This window comes from Rhinoderma darwinii, chromosome 13 (assembly GCF_050947455.1).
Source record: "Rhinoderma darwinii isolate aRhiDar2 chromosome 13, aRhiDar2.hap1, whole genome shotgun sequence".
Taxonomy (NCBI): Eukaryota; Metazoa; Chordata; class Amphibia; order Anura; family Rhinodermatidae; genus Rhinoderma; species Rhinoderma darwinii.
Genome location: NC_134699.1, coordinates 22,541,923 through 22,555,179, shown reverse-complemented (window position 1 = coordinate 22,555,179; position 13,257 = coordinate 22,541,923). Strand labels below are relative to the sequence as shown.

Here is a 13,257-nt window from a genome sequence, read left to right as displayed (position 1 = left end):
TAATTTATAGTCTTTGACAGGTTTACAATTGTGCTTATCTTTTTAACCTAGTCCTTTCACTTAAAGAAAGTATCAGATACCTGTATTCCCCTGTGACACCTGCAGTTAGTATTGGCTGACACGTACGCGTATAAGTGTGCAATACAACAAATACTCCATTAATTCTATATCCCAATTCACCGGCAGCTGTGCAAACAATGTGTATCACTTTCCCTGGCGGTTGGACACAATTACATTAGTTTTGCTCTTTTGTTGAATGCATGGTCTTTTGTTACACAGGTAGGAAAGAAGAGAGGCCCTAGACTGGAGGCCCTGGTCTGAATGTAATGTATTGTAAGGATCAAATATTACATTGCTGACGACTGCCCAGAATGGGTCAATTTATTATGTGCTTGTATTAGAACGGAAGCCAAAGAGGACAGGAAAGTGCAATATAAAACCTGCAAACTCCAGCGAGGCTTCCGATCATTAGGAATGAGTGTGACCCCCCGTAGAGAGGCCCAGAAGATCACCATTCATGGATGCATAGGAAGATCAGGACACTCTCTATACACGTAGTCTAGCCCCATAGACTTTATATTACCCGTCTAATACAGAATTTAGATTTTCTTTTCCATTTGACTTAGCTTCTAACACACCAGAGCGGAATACTACAGACTGACGTACATGTGAATCCCCCTCCCCATAAAAAAATCATTAGGTAAAGACCATGCAGAACAGTTCAAGGGCACAGTACTACCACATAGAGGTGTAGCTATAGGTGGTGTCGAGGTTGCAGTAATACCCGAGAAGACATAAGAAGACACCAGTATTATAAATGGCACATGGTAGGTCCTATTGCTTTGGGGCCCAGAAGCTTCAAGTTACGTTTCTGTTACTGCCGTAAAGCATAGTTAGGCTTTCCGTCACCTGACGTAAAGATCCTATTTGTTGCCTTAGCCCTGGATCTATTACCCTGGCCAAGGCAGTTCAGCTCGTGTGTACCATCACTAGCACCCAAGCCATATGCCATGCCAGTCATCCCTAGCTACGCCCCTGCATACCATAACTTCTTACTCATATTGTCTAGTAAAGATCACCTGCATAGCTAGCAGAGCAAGCGAGTCAGGTTGGTACTGAGGATCCTGCCAAGCTGGCTGGCACTGTAGGCATTTTGCTTGAAACGTACGCTCCCTTTAATAATTCTGTAGATAAGGGACTGATCCACAATGTCTGAAGATAACAACACGAGTACTTTGTACTGTAACCGCACATTCACAACTAAAGTTAGCAGAAAACTTTGCAGGCCTATAAGGGGTTAATGTTAAGATCACTACAAGAGGAGAGACGTGTTCCCAAGAGCTTGCAATCTAATGCTATATCTGCTCTAGTTGTTAAGGCCAAAATACAGTGAAGAGCAGAATATGGAGACGTGGAGAGCAGAATATTTTGGACTGTCTGGACTCTGTCTGCTATCACTATGTGTGTGATTTGTGTCAGCAACTGAGACTCCTCGTCACTGCAAAGTCCCCGGCGTATACAGACTGGAAAGAGGGTGATAGGAAGCTGGCAGATATCTGGGTACAGCACCTGGACAACCCCTACGTCTTGGTGATGCTTGGATACAGTGTCTGGAACCTCTAGGACTACTGACACAGCAACTTATTGCTTCCTGTAGTCACGAGTATACAAAGACATGGAAAGCGAACATACACAAGCTTAATCTTTTTTTAATTTATTTGGCTGCCAGCGTCAGAGTGGTGCAGAGTGCCCCATGTTTTTGGGTGAGGAGAGGAGAACTTCTCACCCAGTTGGGTGGCAGAGGAACAGAAGGCTTTGGAGGAATGTCCTGGAACAATTATTGTGTTGTTTTCAGAAGAGGAATGGAAAAAATAGAGTCTCGAATGAGAAGAGAGTCTGTGAGTTGCTCATTGAGAATAAGGTAAGAAATGGCATGCCGCAGATCACGCATGAGGTAGGGGCACGCTGCTTGCTACACTACATCAAACTTTCCACTTCTTCAATGCATCTCATAAATCAGCCATAGTGTAGTGGAGCAAACAAGGCAGCTCTGAGGTCATGTGCAATCTGCAGCTTGCTGATCTTTATGGTAGACAAATGTAGTGGAGTTGAGTTTGTCATGTGGCACGACTCATGATAACATCATCACAATATGTTATTTGTCGTCTTGCATAGTCTCCAGGGAAAACCTGCTACGTTATCAATAGAAAGTCTATTAGCCCGTACTCCGATACATCGGCTTTCCGGAAAAAGCCAAATAGAAACGAAGCGGCTGAACGCTCACAAGAGCGCTTCTGCCGCTTAATTTTAGCGATTGGTGGGGGTCTAAGTGCTCGGACCCCCACCGATCAAAACTTCTGACATGTCACTATGACATTCAGAAGTTTGTTGAAAGTTTAGTTACCCTTTTAAGAGTTTTTCCTAAAACAGTCCTCTTTAAACTTACTTAAATGTTGCCCACTGAATAGTCCCCACCACTCTGCGGGGCTGCTTAGAGCCATGTACTGTATGTTAACCCGCATGTACCCTCGCAAATGATTGGCTGATAGGGATCACATGGCTGGCATACGACACTCTTCTGGTATAAGTGCTTCGCATTTGACCGGCCTTCGCGGGGCTCTTCAGTGGGTGAAGTGGAATCTAAGGGCACCATTAAAGTAGGGCATCTAATAAATGCCCTAGTATACAGTGGACTGACAGATCCTCTTTAACTTGGAGAGTTGTCACAATGATGTCACCAACGTGTTCTGATTGATTTTTTTTTTTTTTTAAGGTTCAGTAGATCTGTTTTGACATTTTGTTATTTGTTAGAATTTGTTGTATAGAATAACACGAAATCGCACAATATATGCCTCTCTGTGTATTCACAACATGGCTGCAGCCGCTCCCCATAGAAGTCAATGGAAATTGCTAGTTAATATAAGGGTCTTCTGCAAGAAAAGCACCGGACTCGCAACGCACACCAACTACACCCACTCTGACAATATTTCTGTGCTGACATGGTGTTGAAAGACCGATATAAAGGTGTTAGCAAGCGCTATGATAGGTTTTCACTTGGCCCTTTGGGCACTACCCTGTTGTGTTTGAAGTGAATATGATCACAATTCTGTTGGCAACTTCTAGAGGATAAGTTAGAGAATCAGTCATATATTGTTAATAATGACGTGTGGGGTAAAAAAAAAAACACATAAAGCAACAATCAGAATGTAAAGCTGTCATTTGCAGGAGAATGGTGGAGGACGGGTGAGCTGTGAGGCCACGGAGTGTGATGTGAATGAAGACAGCTTGGAAGACGGTAAGTACCTTGAAGGTATTTATATTGAAACGTCTCGTGATACCACATTCGGTGGGGTAAATTTAATCTATGATTGTACCAATTTAACACACTATTGTATCTGCTGCAAAACAAAATAATTAAAACAATGAAGCGGCCTGTCTTGAAGCATGTCTTAAAGGGAATGTATCACCTTGTTTTATTTTAATAATTAAAACCAAACACTAAAACGTATTTTCTTATTTTTATTTTTTTTATTGTAGATTTATTTTATTCTATTTTCTGTACATGATTATGGGGGCAGCCATCTTTCCTGAGCTGCTGTTAACTGTATTTTGAGAAATGCTTTGCAGCAGCCACATTGACCATAGGAAACAATAGTCCAGAGCTGACTTATATGGGAGAGTTTTCTAAGCATGCTATGTGACCTGTGCAGAAGGCATTGTGCATATCTATATCTTCTCGGAAGTGATCTCTACAGAACAGGATGGGTCAGTCTATTTTGAGGCTTAGCGGCCAGAGAGAAAACGGCAAGATTTTTTATTTTTTTAAATATAGATAATGACATGGAAAATTCAAGAAAACATCATCACAAAATTTGAAAAAATGTCGAACACAAAAACTTGATTTAAACAATATCATTTTCTGATGACCGACACCATTTAAGGTAACACTCTGCTTACAAGTGATACTCTGTGTTATGACTAGTACAAGGCCTGATGGGACAGTGCATAACAAAGGGATTCGTCTCCTTAATGTTCTTTGAATCCCTGTTTTAAAAAAACAAAAATCCATATCCTTAGTCAAACCTGGCGTCGGCACCAAGCAAACCTGGGCAGATGCCAGGGCCCAATGGGCCAGGGGGGACCATGGCAATCTCCGTAGGCATGCTCTATGCTTGTCAAACTGGGTGAATTTTTTTTACTGGGTCACCCTAGGGCCTACATACGCCTGCAGTTGGCCCTGTACTTGGCAACAACTGTTTTGTGTTTACAGACTAAACTACAATAGTAATAAATTAAATAAAATCTAAAAAATTAGGTGTAAAAAAACAAACACAACTCTATCTCCCAGTATGACCAGTCTGTCAGTGAGAAATACTAGACATGTACATAATAAGCACAGCAACTGAATGCCAATACTTGACAGATATTCAGCAGCGTGATTGTAATCCAAGCTTAATGCCCGCAGGGACAGGTGAGAAGATGACAAGGCGTCTGTATACAGTATATTACATAACCATTCCATCAAATGACTCACAGATGAAATTATTCACTTGTAGAATTACAGCCTGTATATTAAAGATTCTGCTTTTATAAGAAAATGTATAAAAGCTTTTTCTCTCTGGCCTGACCCCATGGGCCCATTCAGACCTAATTTAGCTTTACTATGGACACTTTAAGAGGGCTTACATCCCCCAACTCTTAGGCCGGGTTTCACAAATCATTTCAAGGGTCTATGGGGATCAAAGTTCGGTTCAGTAGAACCCTACACTTGGCCTTTTATCAATGTTTTTCCTTTATTAACCTGAATAGGGCAATACTATGTCAGGAAAAACAGTATATAGAATTCATAATGTTTTTGCACATGTGGCTTTGTGGTTTTCCATAGAAGCAGTTCTAGGATTATTCCCTTGATATATTAGTATTGCGGCTCCCTGCCAAATAGTTATCGAAGTGTGTGAACCAAGCCTAAGGGGGTCACGTAAGCAGTCTTGTCTCTTCTGATCTACTTGAGCGTGCTCACTGAGGGATATGCAGCTGCATTAACGCATGGGGCACGCTTTCAGTCCTCATATTGGCACTATGGGGAGCCATGTAAAAGATCCAATCGCACCTGCTTTCTTCTGGTTCCTTTTATTTCCCCTTGTCTCACAGGTGCACTCATTTATAGGGTCTGTCCTGAAAACTTTGTTTCATCCAAGTATTGCTCTGTATAAACCCAATAACACCTACTCTAATGGATGTTATTGCTTACAATGACTATATGTCGTGATCCACCATCTAAAATCCACCATGGATGGTTGATTCGGTGCATCTTATAGCGTAAGATCTAAATTCACGGGATATGTGTATATAACATAAGGATCAATTATTAGTATGTTACATCCAACGACATTTTGATCATTACACAATAAATGACCCAGCATAGATATGACATGCACAATACATCTGTATGCATCAGTGGCGTACATAGAAGAGAGGAAGCCCCATACCAAAGATCAGAATGGGCCCCCTAATATGGTGACAACTTTTGCCAAATAATACAGAAGGGTCTGGTGTTGGACCCTTGGGCAAATTTACTACCCCTTTGTTAACGAACAAAACTATTTCTCTAGAGGGGAGTGCTGCACAGGTTCTTGCTACTCAGTAGTAAAGGGAGGGCTGGACCCCTACTCTCCAAGGGCCCCATGGACAACCCATAGTCTGCCTCTATGGTATGTGCGCCATTGGTATACATAGGTCTGGTGCTGACTTAGCCATTGTGTATAAATATACATGTCCCATCCCTTTTTACTTCTGAGTGGCGCACTACTCCCCTCTCCTGAGGAATTGTATTGTTGCCAAACAAGGAGGTAGGGAATTGGCCCAAGCATCCAACACCAGACCCTTCTGTACTGTGTGGCAAAACTCAGCACCATAGCAGGGGTGCACAGGTTTTGATATATCTCCTCTGTGGTGAGTTCCTCAGCAGGTTCACATCTGCCCTATAGACTCTGTTACTCTCTCTGACAATTTGAGGAAATCAAAGGAGGGCTGAACGTGTCCGCCAGTCGATCTGTGTAATTACAATGAAGATGGTGGTGTCCTATTGTATAAGAGATGGGTTCATGTTTCTGTGTTCTCTACCATTCGTGACCCACACGTCCATCCTGTTTTTTTTCTTACCTGTGCAGGGAGCGGCAGGTGAATTTGTCATTTTGTTGTGGTTATTAAGATGTCTCAATAAGATGAGTCACTGGTGACTTCCATGACTATTATTATCATTGTCATAATAATATTTTTTTTATTATCCCATTCTGCTTTAAATTGCTAAAAATATTACAGGCTATGTACACCTTTTGAAAGGGATATAAATATTTTTTTTAATAAAAAGGTCAATCAGTGTGTTTGAAACTTTATAATTTATTTTTGCTTTTTCAGATACAGCTTCTCTGTATTCTGCATGCAGAGCAGCAGTATCATTCGCTAAGACCTGTATACGTCAGTCCCAGTTATGAACTTAGATGTGATAGATTATAGGTGGATCCACGCAGGATTATTACAAATTAAGTTTCGCCAAACACGCTGACCTTCTTTTTTCTCATTTTCAATTCATCAGTAGAAATAGTATTTGTAGTGGACTGTGGTTGTGTGGAAACATTATTGACATTGATTGGCTTTTACGATACTGGGTTATAGGCAGAGTTGGACCCGGCTGGTCTGAATTTGCAAAGAAGGCACATGCCAAAAGTAGGACTGTTTTCAGGGGCTAAAGAAATTGCAGAACGTTCTCCACTATTTGCATTTTCAGTCATGACATTAAGCCATATGAGAAGATAGAGATAACAGGGCAGACTTTTTTTTGGCTCCTATCGGAGGTTTACAACTTTTTCCATTTTTATTTTTGATCTTCCATTAGATTTTGTTTTTGCTACTTTGTCTGACAACCATTGATCTCCTTATAAAAAAAAATAATATATTTTTTAGTAATGGTGTGAAGCATGTTTGGAGCATTACATCTGCCGTCTTATTGAGCCCCCATATGGCACAGTACTATGGAGGTCTTCTCCTAGTAGAAGTGTTTTTTAGGAGAGAATAGCTCTGTAATACGCAAACCAATGGAGCATGCCCCATATAAATTCGTATATCCAAGAGAGAAAATGGGACCAAATTGCGGCGCTGCTCAGGAAGGACGTCAGTTGAAAGAGGATGTAATAAATGGAATTTATTAATAATGGAGTAGGCTACGCGTTTCGACGCCGGACCGGCGTCTTCATCAGGCCAATGTGTACAATACAATAAAAGCTCCTTTATATACATGGGGGATTTAACAACATGATGAAAAAAACCGCCAAAACGGCGGGTCAAAGGTCACACACAGCGTTTGTCAGATGTAAACAAACAGATTCTAAAAGTTACATAAAAATATACGAATGTAATAACATGATATAATACATTTGATAAATATATTAGATATATTCAATATATTACAACCTATCTCAAACAAGAAAACCATATAAAAACATAAGAGAATTTTTGTAAGGAAAAGGAGAAACTAAGGGATGGCCAGTGACATGCAGAGTTGGAACGCAAAGCGGTTCACCACAATGGGTTGAGCCGCAGGGTGGACCGCAAACAAAAGGGGTCGATTTGTGAATGAATGGACTGAAAAGCAACAGGGGATTGGTGAGTCATATGAGGTGTAGTAGAGGACTGTCGTCACAATGTTGGATCGCAAAAGCGGCAGGAAAGGAGCAACGGGAGAGAGGAGCCAGTGGCACGCAAATGTTGGAACGCAAACAGTTCAGCGTAGGGAGGTGAGCCGCAAGGTGGACCGCAAACAAACGGAGTTGATTTATGAATGAATGGACTAGACATCAATGGGTCACATGGGGTAAGGAGATAAGGACCGCCGTTGTGATGTTAAACCGCAGGATTAGAGGGGCGAAAGGACCGGAGCAGAGTGAGTATTTAAAGGTTTTTCAAACCACTTAAAAGGATGATGATGGGAGAGTGTATTGCGGACCGTAATATTATAAAGTTAATATAAAATTGATAAAAAAAATTTTTTGGTATAAGAACTTGATATGTTGGTTGATTATTTAGAAAAAACATGAGGATGAGATAATATGTATGTATATATATATAACCACATGTCCGCAAGATGCAATGTGCGGAAAATGCAGTAATGAAGAGAGACAACCATGAAATTACCATGGGGAAGGGATACCATAGGGAATTTGGAGGAAATAATATGTGTATACGTTGGGAAATGATAGGGACAAGAGTATCTTAATCTAGGGACGTTTCTATGAGATCATTAAGGCCATTTGGGTGCAGGGTTTCCAGTTTGAAGATCCAGAAGTTCTCTCTCTGTTTGAGTTTAGTAAACCTATTAGGGGTATCCGCAGGAATCTGTTCGATCGGGGTAACAATTAAATCAGTAAAACTACAATTATGTTTGAGAGCACAATGGCGTGACACACTTTGTTTTAAAAAACCTTGCTTAACATTGAATCTATGCTTGTTGATTCTGTTTCTTAACGTTTGGGTGGTGCGACCTACGTACTGCAGGTTGCATGTACACTGTAAGAGGTACACAACGTAAGTACTGCCACAGTCTAAATGGCTTTGAATGGGATAATACATATTGGTTTTTAAAGAATGAAATTGCGTGGATTTCTTTGCAATATTATTACAGCACAAACATCTAGCATGTTTACATGAAAAAGAGCCATTTTGTGTTAAAGAATTCATAACTGTCTTATTGTTGTTATGTAGCCTGCTAGGGGCTAGTAGATTTTTCAAAGTTTTAGATCTTCTAAAAGTGATTAAGGGTTTCGCGGGGAGTAATGTTTTTAAAAAAGGATCGTTGATTAAAACGTGCCAATGCCTTCTAAAAATGGACAAAATACTCTTGCTACTTTTATTAAATGAGGTGATGAAATTTACATTCTGTTTGTTAAATTTATTTTTTGTGGTTTTTTCACCATTGGTAGTATTAGACGGTATTAGTTCTTTAATGCATTCAGATTGGGTCATACTTCTTGCTCTTGTCTCTGCATTTAACAAACAGAATGTAAATTTCATCACCTCATTTAATAAAAGTAGCAAGAGTATTTTGTCCATTTTTAGAAGGCATTGGCACGTTTTAATCAACGATCCTTTTTTAAAAACATTACTCCCCGCGAAACCCTTAATCACTTTTAGAAGATCTAAAACTTTGAAAAATCTACTAGCCCCTAGCAGGCTACATAACAACAATAAGACAGTTATGAATTCTTTAACACAAAATGGCTCTTTTTCATGTAAACATGCTAGATGTTTGTGCTGTAATAATATTGCAAAGAAATCCACGCAATTTCATTCTTTAAAAACCAATATGTATTATCCCATTCAAAGCCATTTAGACTGTGGCAGTACTTACGTTGTGTACCTCTTACAGTGTACATGCAACCTGCAGTACGTAGGTCGCACCACCCAAACGTTAAGAAACAGAATCAACAAGCATAGATTCAATGTTAAGCAAGGTTTTTTAAAACAAAGTGTGTCACGCCATTGTGCTCTCAAACATAATTGTAGTTTTACTGATTTAATTGTTACCCCGATCGAACAGATTCCTGCGGATACCCCTAATAGGTTTACTAAACTCAAACAGAGAGAGAACTTCTGGATCTTCAAACTGGAAACCCTGCACCCAAATGGCCTTAATGATCTCATAGAAACGTCCCTAGATTAAGATACTCTTGTCCCTATCATTTCCCAACGTATACACATATTATTTCCTCCAAATTCCCTATGGTATCCCTTCCCCATGGTAATTTCATGGTTGTCTCTCTTCATTACTGCATTTTCCGCACATTGCATCTTGCGGACATGTGGTTATATATATATACATACATATTATCTCATCCTCATGTTTTTTCTAAATAATCAACCAACATATCAAGTTCTTATACCAAAAAAATTTTTTTATCAATTTTATATTAACTTTATAATATTACGGTCCGCAATACACTCTCCCATCATCATCCTTTTAAGTGGTTTGAAAAACCTTTAAATACTCACTCTGCTCCGGTCCTTTCGCCCCTCTAATCCTGCGGTTTAACATCACAACGGCGGTCCTTATCTCCTTACCCCATGTGACCCATTGATGTCTAGTCCATTCATTCATAAATCAACTCCGTTTGTTTGCGGTCCACCTTGCGGCTCACCTCCCTACGCTGAACTGTTTGCGTTCCAACATTTGCGTGCCACTGGCTCCTCTCTCCCGTTGCTCCTTTCCTGCCGCTTTTGCGATCCAACATTGTGACGACAGTCCTCTACTACACCTCATATGACTCACCAATCCCCTGTTGCTTTTCAGTCCATTCATTCACAAATCGACCCCTTTTGTTTGCGGTCCACCCTGCGGCTCAACCCATTGTGGTGAACCGCTTTGCGTTCCAACTCTGCATGTCACTGGCCATCCCTTAGTTTCTCCTTTTCCTTACAAAAATTCTCTTATGTTTTTATATGGTTTTCTTGTTTGAGATAGGTTGTAATATATTGAATATATCTAATATATTTATCAAATGTATTATATCATGTTATTACATTCGTATATTTTTATGTAACTTTTAGAATCTGTTTGTTTACATCTGACAAACGCTGTGTGTGACCTTTGACCCGCCGTTTTGGCGGTTTTTTTCATCATGTTGTTAAATCCCCCATGTATATAAAGGAGCTTTTATTGTATTGTACACATTGGCCTGATGAAGACGCCGGTCCGGCGTCGAAACGCGTAGCCTACTCCATTATTAATAAATTCCATTTATTACATCCTCTTTCAACTGACGTCCTTCCTGAGCAGCGCCGCAATTTGGTCCCATTTTCTCTCTTGGATATACTATTTCTCGACAACAAACTTGTTTTGTTTGTGCTTGGACCTGGCAGCAGCTCCCCTACCTTTATGACATCCTAACCGGTGTCCACCTTCCTAGGTGAGCAGTTTACCACCCTTGCCCCTGGGGCTGTATATCGTTATTTTTGCACTTTCTGGCGCCGTGTTTTTTATCTGTTTTCAGTCCATATAAATTCGGAGACACAATATGGCACCATAGATTTTTGTTGGTGTCGAATTACAGCTCTATACCACTCGGAGCTTGTATGGCGCCATTATACGGCCATGTGCATGATGCCTAACTGTGATAAGTCTAGAAGTTTTAGTCCACTTGATGTGTACTGAGTAGTTTCAACAGCCTCTTAGATGTTCCAGATAATCTTGTTTGACCTCAGTAGGAGTCTGTGCTAGATTTAAATGTTACAGAGAGGAGTTTGTAAGATGCAGCAGAGCTGAATGTGTTGGTGTTTTATCTGTGGTGACAAATTCATATATGCACTTGTGATGGACATTCTGTTTGGTACTTGTAAGCTCTTAGGATACATAGGCTGGACAGCATCTTGGTATATGTTATGTGACTGTGTTGGAGGTGCTGGATAAGTCGTTATAGTCCATATAAGATATGCCGAACATCCCATTTGGTACTTTTAAGAGCCTGTGCCCTCCCTCACCCAACCTGTACCCTCCCATCTCTTAATGAAACGTGCAGCTCAGCTACTTATTCCCTCCCAAGCAACAGACAGAGGAGGAGAGGCTTATACATGGGTATTGGAGCCAGTCCAAGAGTTCACAAAGCTGCTAAGCAGGGAACGCACAGTATGTAGACATGACATCTACCTCCCTAATACCTGTATTTGTGTGCTGCGGAGAGTTTACATGATTATTACGCATACAGCAAAAAAAGACGTTCGTACATAGCAACACGTGCACGTCCAGACACCAGCCTGAGATAGCACATGTACCGTCTATACTAAGCCTGACATACTTATAAGCACCTGGTCCGACTACTCCATAAGATGCCTCTGATTCATATTTCAAGAGGGCGGGAAAAGTGTTTCCAGGTGATGTCACCTGGGAGGAGTGCCCATGTAAATCAAGACAGGTAGATAAAGAGAGGAGGATAAACAGGAATTGCCAGTTCTCCGTTCGGTGAAGAGCCCCCCCACCGACCCCCTGGATCTCTGTACTGGTCATTGGTACAGGTAGGAAATTGTCACTTATTATCTAATGAGACCACCCTGATAAGGGAGCAGGGTCAGCGGCTGATTTGTGTGTGTACGTGTGTTATCCGCATTAACTAGATGTATGCAAACTCCAGTGGAGACAAGTGTGTATACAGGGGATCTATGCACAGTCTGGATTCATTGTCTCGGCAGGATTTTCTAGTTAAAATGGGAACATGCCACAAGTTGTCAACTTGTATCTTCCAGGGGGGATTACAAGTCCCAGAAACTTTTTCCAGTTTAAGTTTTAAATCTGCTGGCAAGTCGCAGGTTGCCAAGAGCGTACAGGTTTACTAAGTGATACGTTTGTAGTTTAGACTGGTATGGGTTAACAGCTGGATGTCCTTAAAGATCCTGTGATATACAGTAGAGAATAGTTGAGAGTACACGATACAGATGCTGGAGTATATCTTATCTGTCATATGCAGAGAGGGAAGTGTATCAGTGTATTTTATAGGGTACAGTTGTATAGACCAGGCCAGTCTATAGGTGTGGGATACAGTTTATTAGATAAGGACTGCAGTTTATGGGTATATTGAATTATGTAGGTTCAGGTCCTTATGATCCAGGCATGGGCTGCGGGCATACTGTACTGCTGCAGTGGTCTGCTGACATTTTTTATTGAGCCTCAGGGGTGTTTTGTGTTGCCTCTTTAACCCCCAGATGATTTCTTACTTTACCTCTTAGCTGGGATTCTTTTAATCTCCTGGGGTTGATTCCGCCTGCCTTCCTGCTATGTTCCCTTCCTTGCAGCCTTTATAGCTGCAGATAAGGCTGATCCTATATTTCCTGGACTCCATGACCATGTCGGCATTAGACCCCGATAGATTGAGGAATGTGCTGGCGCTTTACAGAAAATTCAGCAACATTTAATGCATTTAAATGTGTACATTCCCGGAGCAGACTTGACATACTTGACATTGCTTCCGCTGTTTTGGAGAGAAGTAATCTTATTCTGAGCTGTTTACATCGTGAGCAGTGTTTAACAGCCTTGCATGGTCATGGGTAATCTCGCTCACCAATTTTTAGACCGTTTATCTTGTCATTTAGAAAATTCCTCGTGGTCTAGGGCAGTGAAAGGGTTAATACCCGGTTAGTCTAAAGGTAGCCATATACATTAGACTAACGTCGGCAGAACTGGCAGGAATGGCCGACTATCCAATGTGTATTAGATTT

The 13,257-nt window shown here is 40.9% G+C and overlaps 1 protein-coding gene across 1 annotated transcript in view; it reads left to right on the top strand.

Annotated features, from left to right (window-relative positions):
- The first annotated feature begins 1,201 nt into the window (after positions 1-1,201).
- GRB7 (growth factor receptor bound protein 7) overlaps positions 1,202-13,257 on the top strand; it is a 75,267-nt gene continuing 63,211 nt past the window's right edge. Inside the window, exons 1-2 of the mRNA XM_075846141.1 lie at positions 1,202-1,921; positions 3,226-3,295. Of these exons, the coding sequence (XP_075702256.1) occupies positions 1,754-1,921; positions 3,226-3,295 (238 nt within the window). The 5' untranslated portion in view covers positions 1,202-1,753. The remainder of the gene's footprint in view (positions 1,922-3,225; positions 3,296-13,257) is intronic.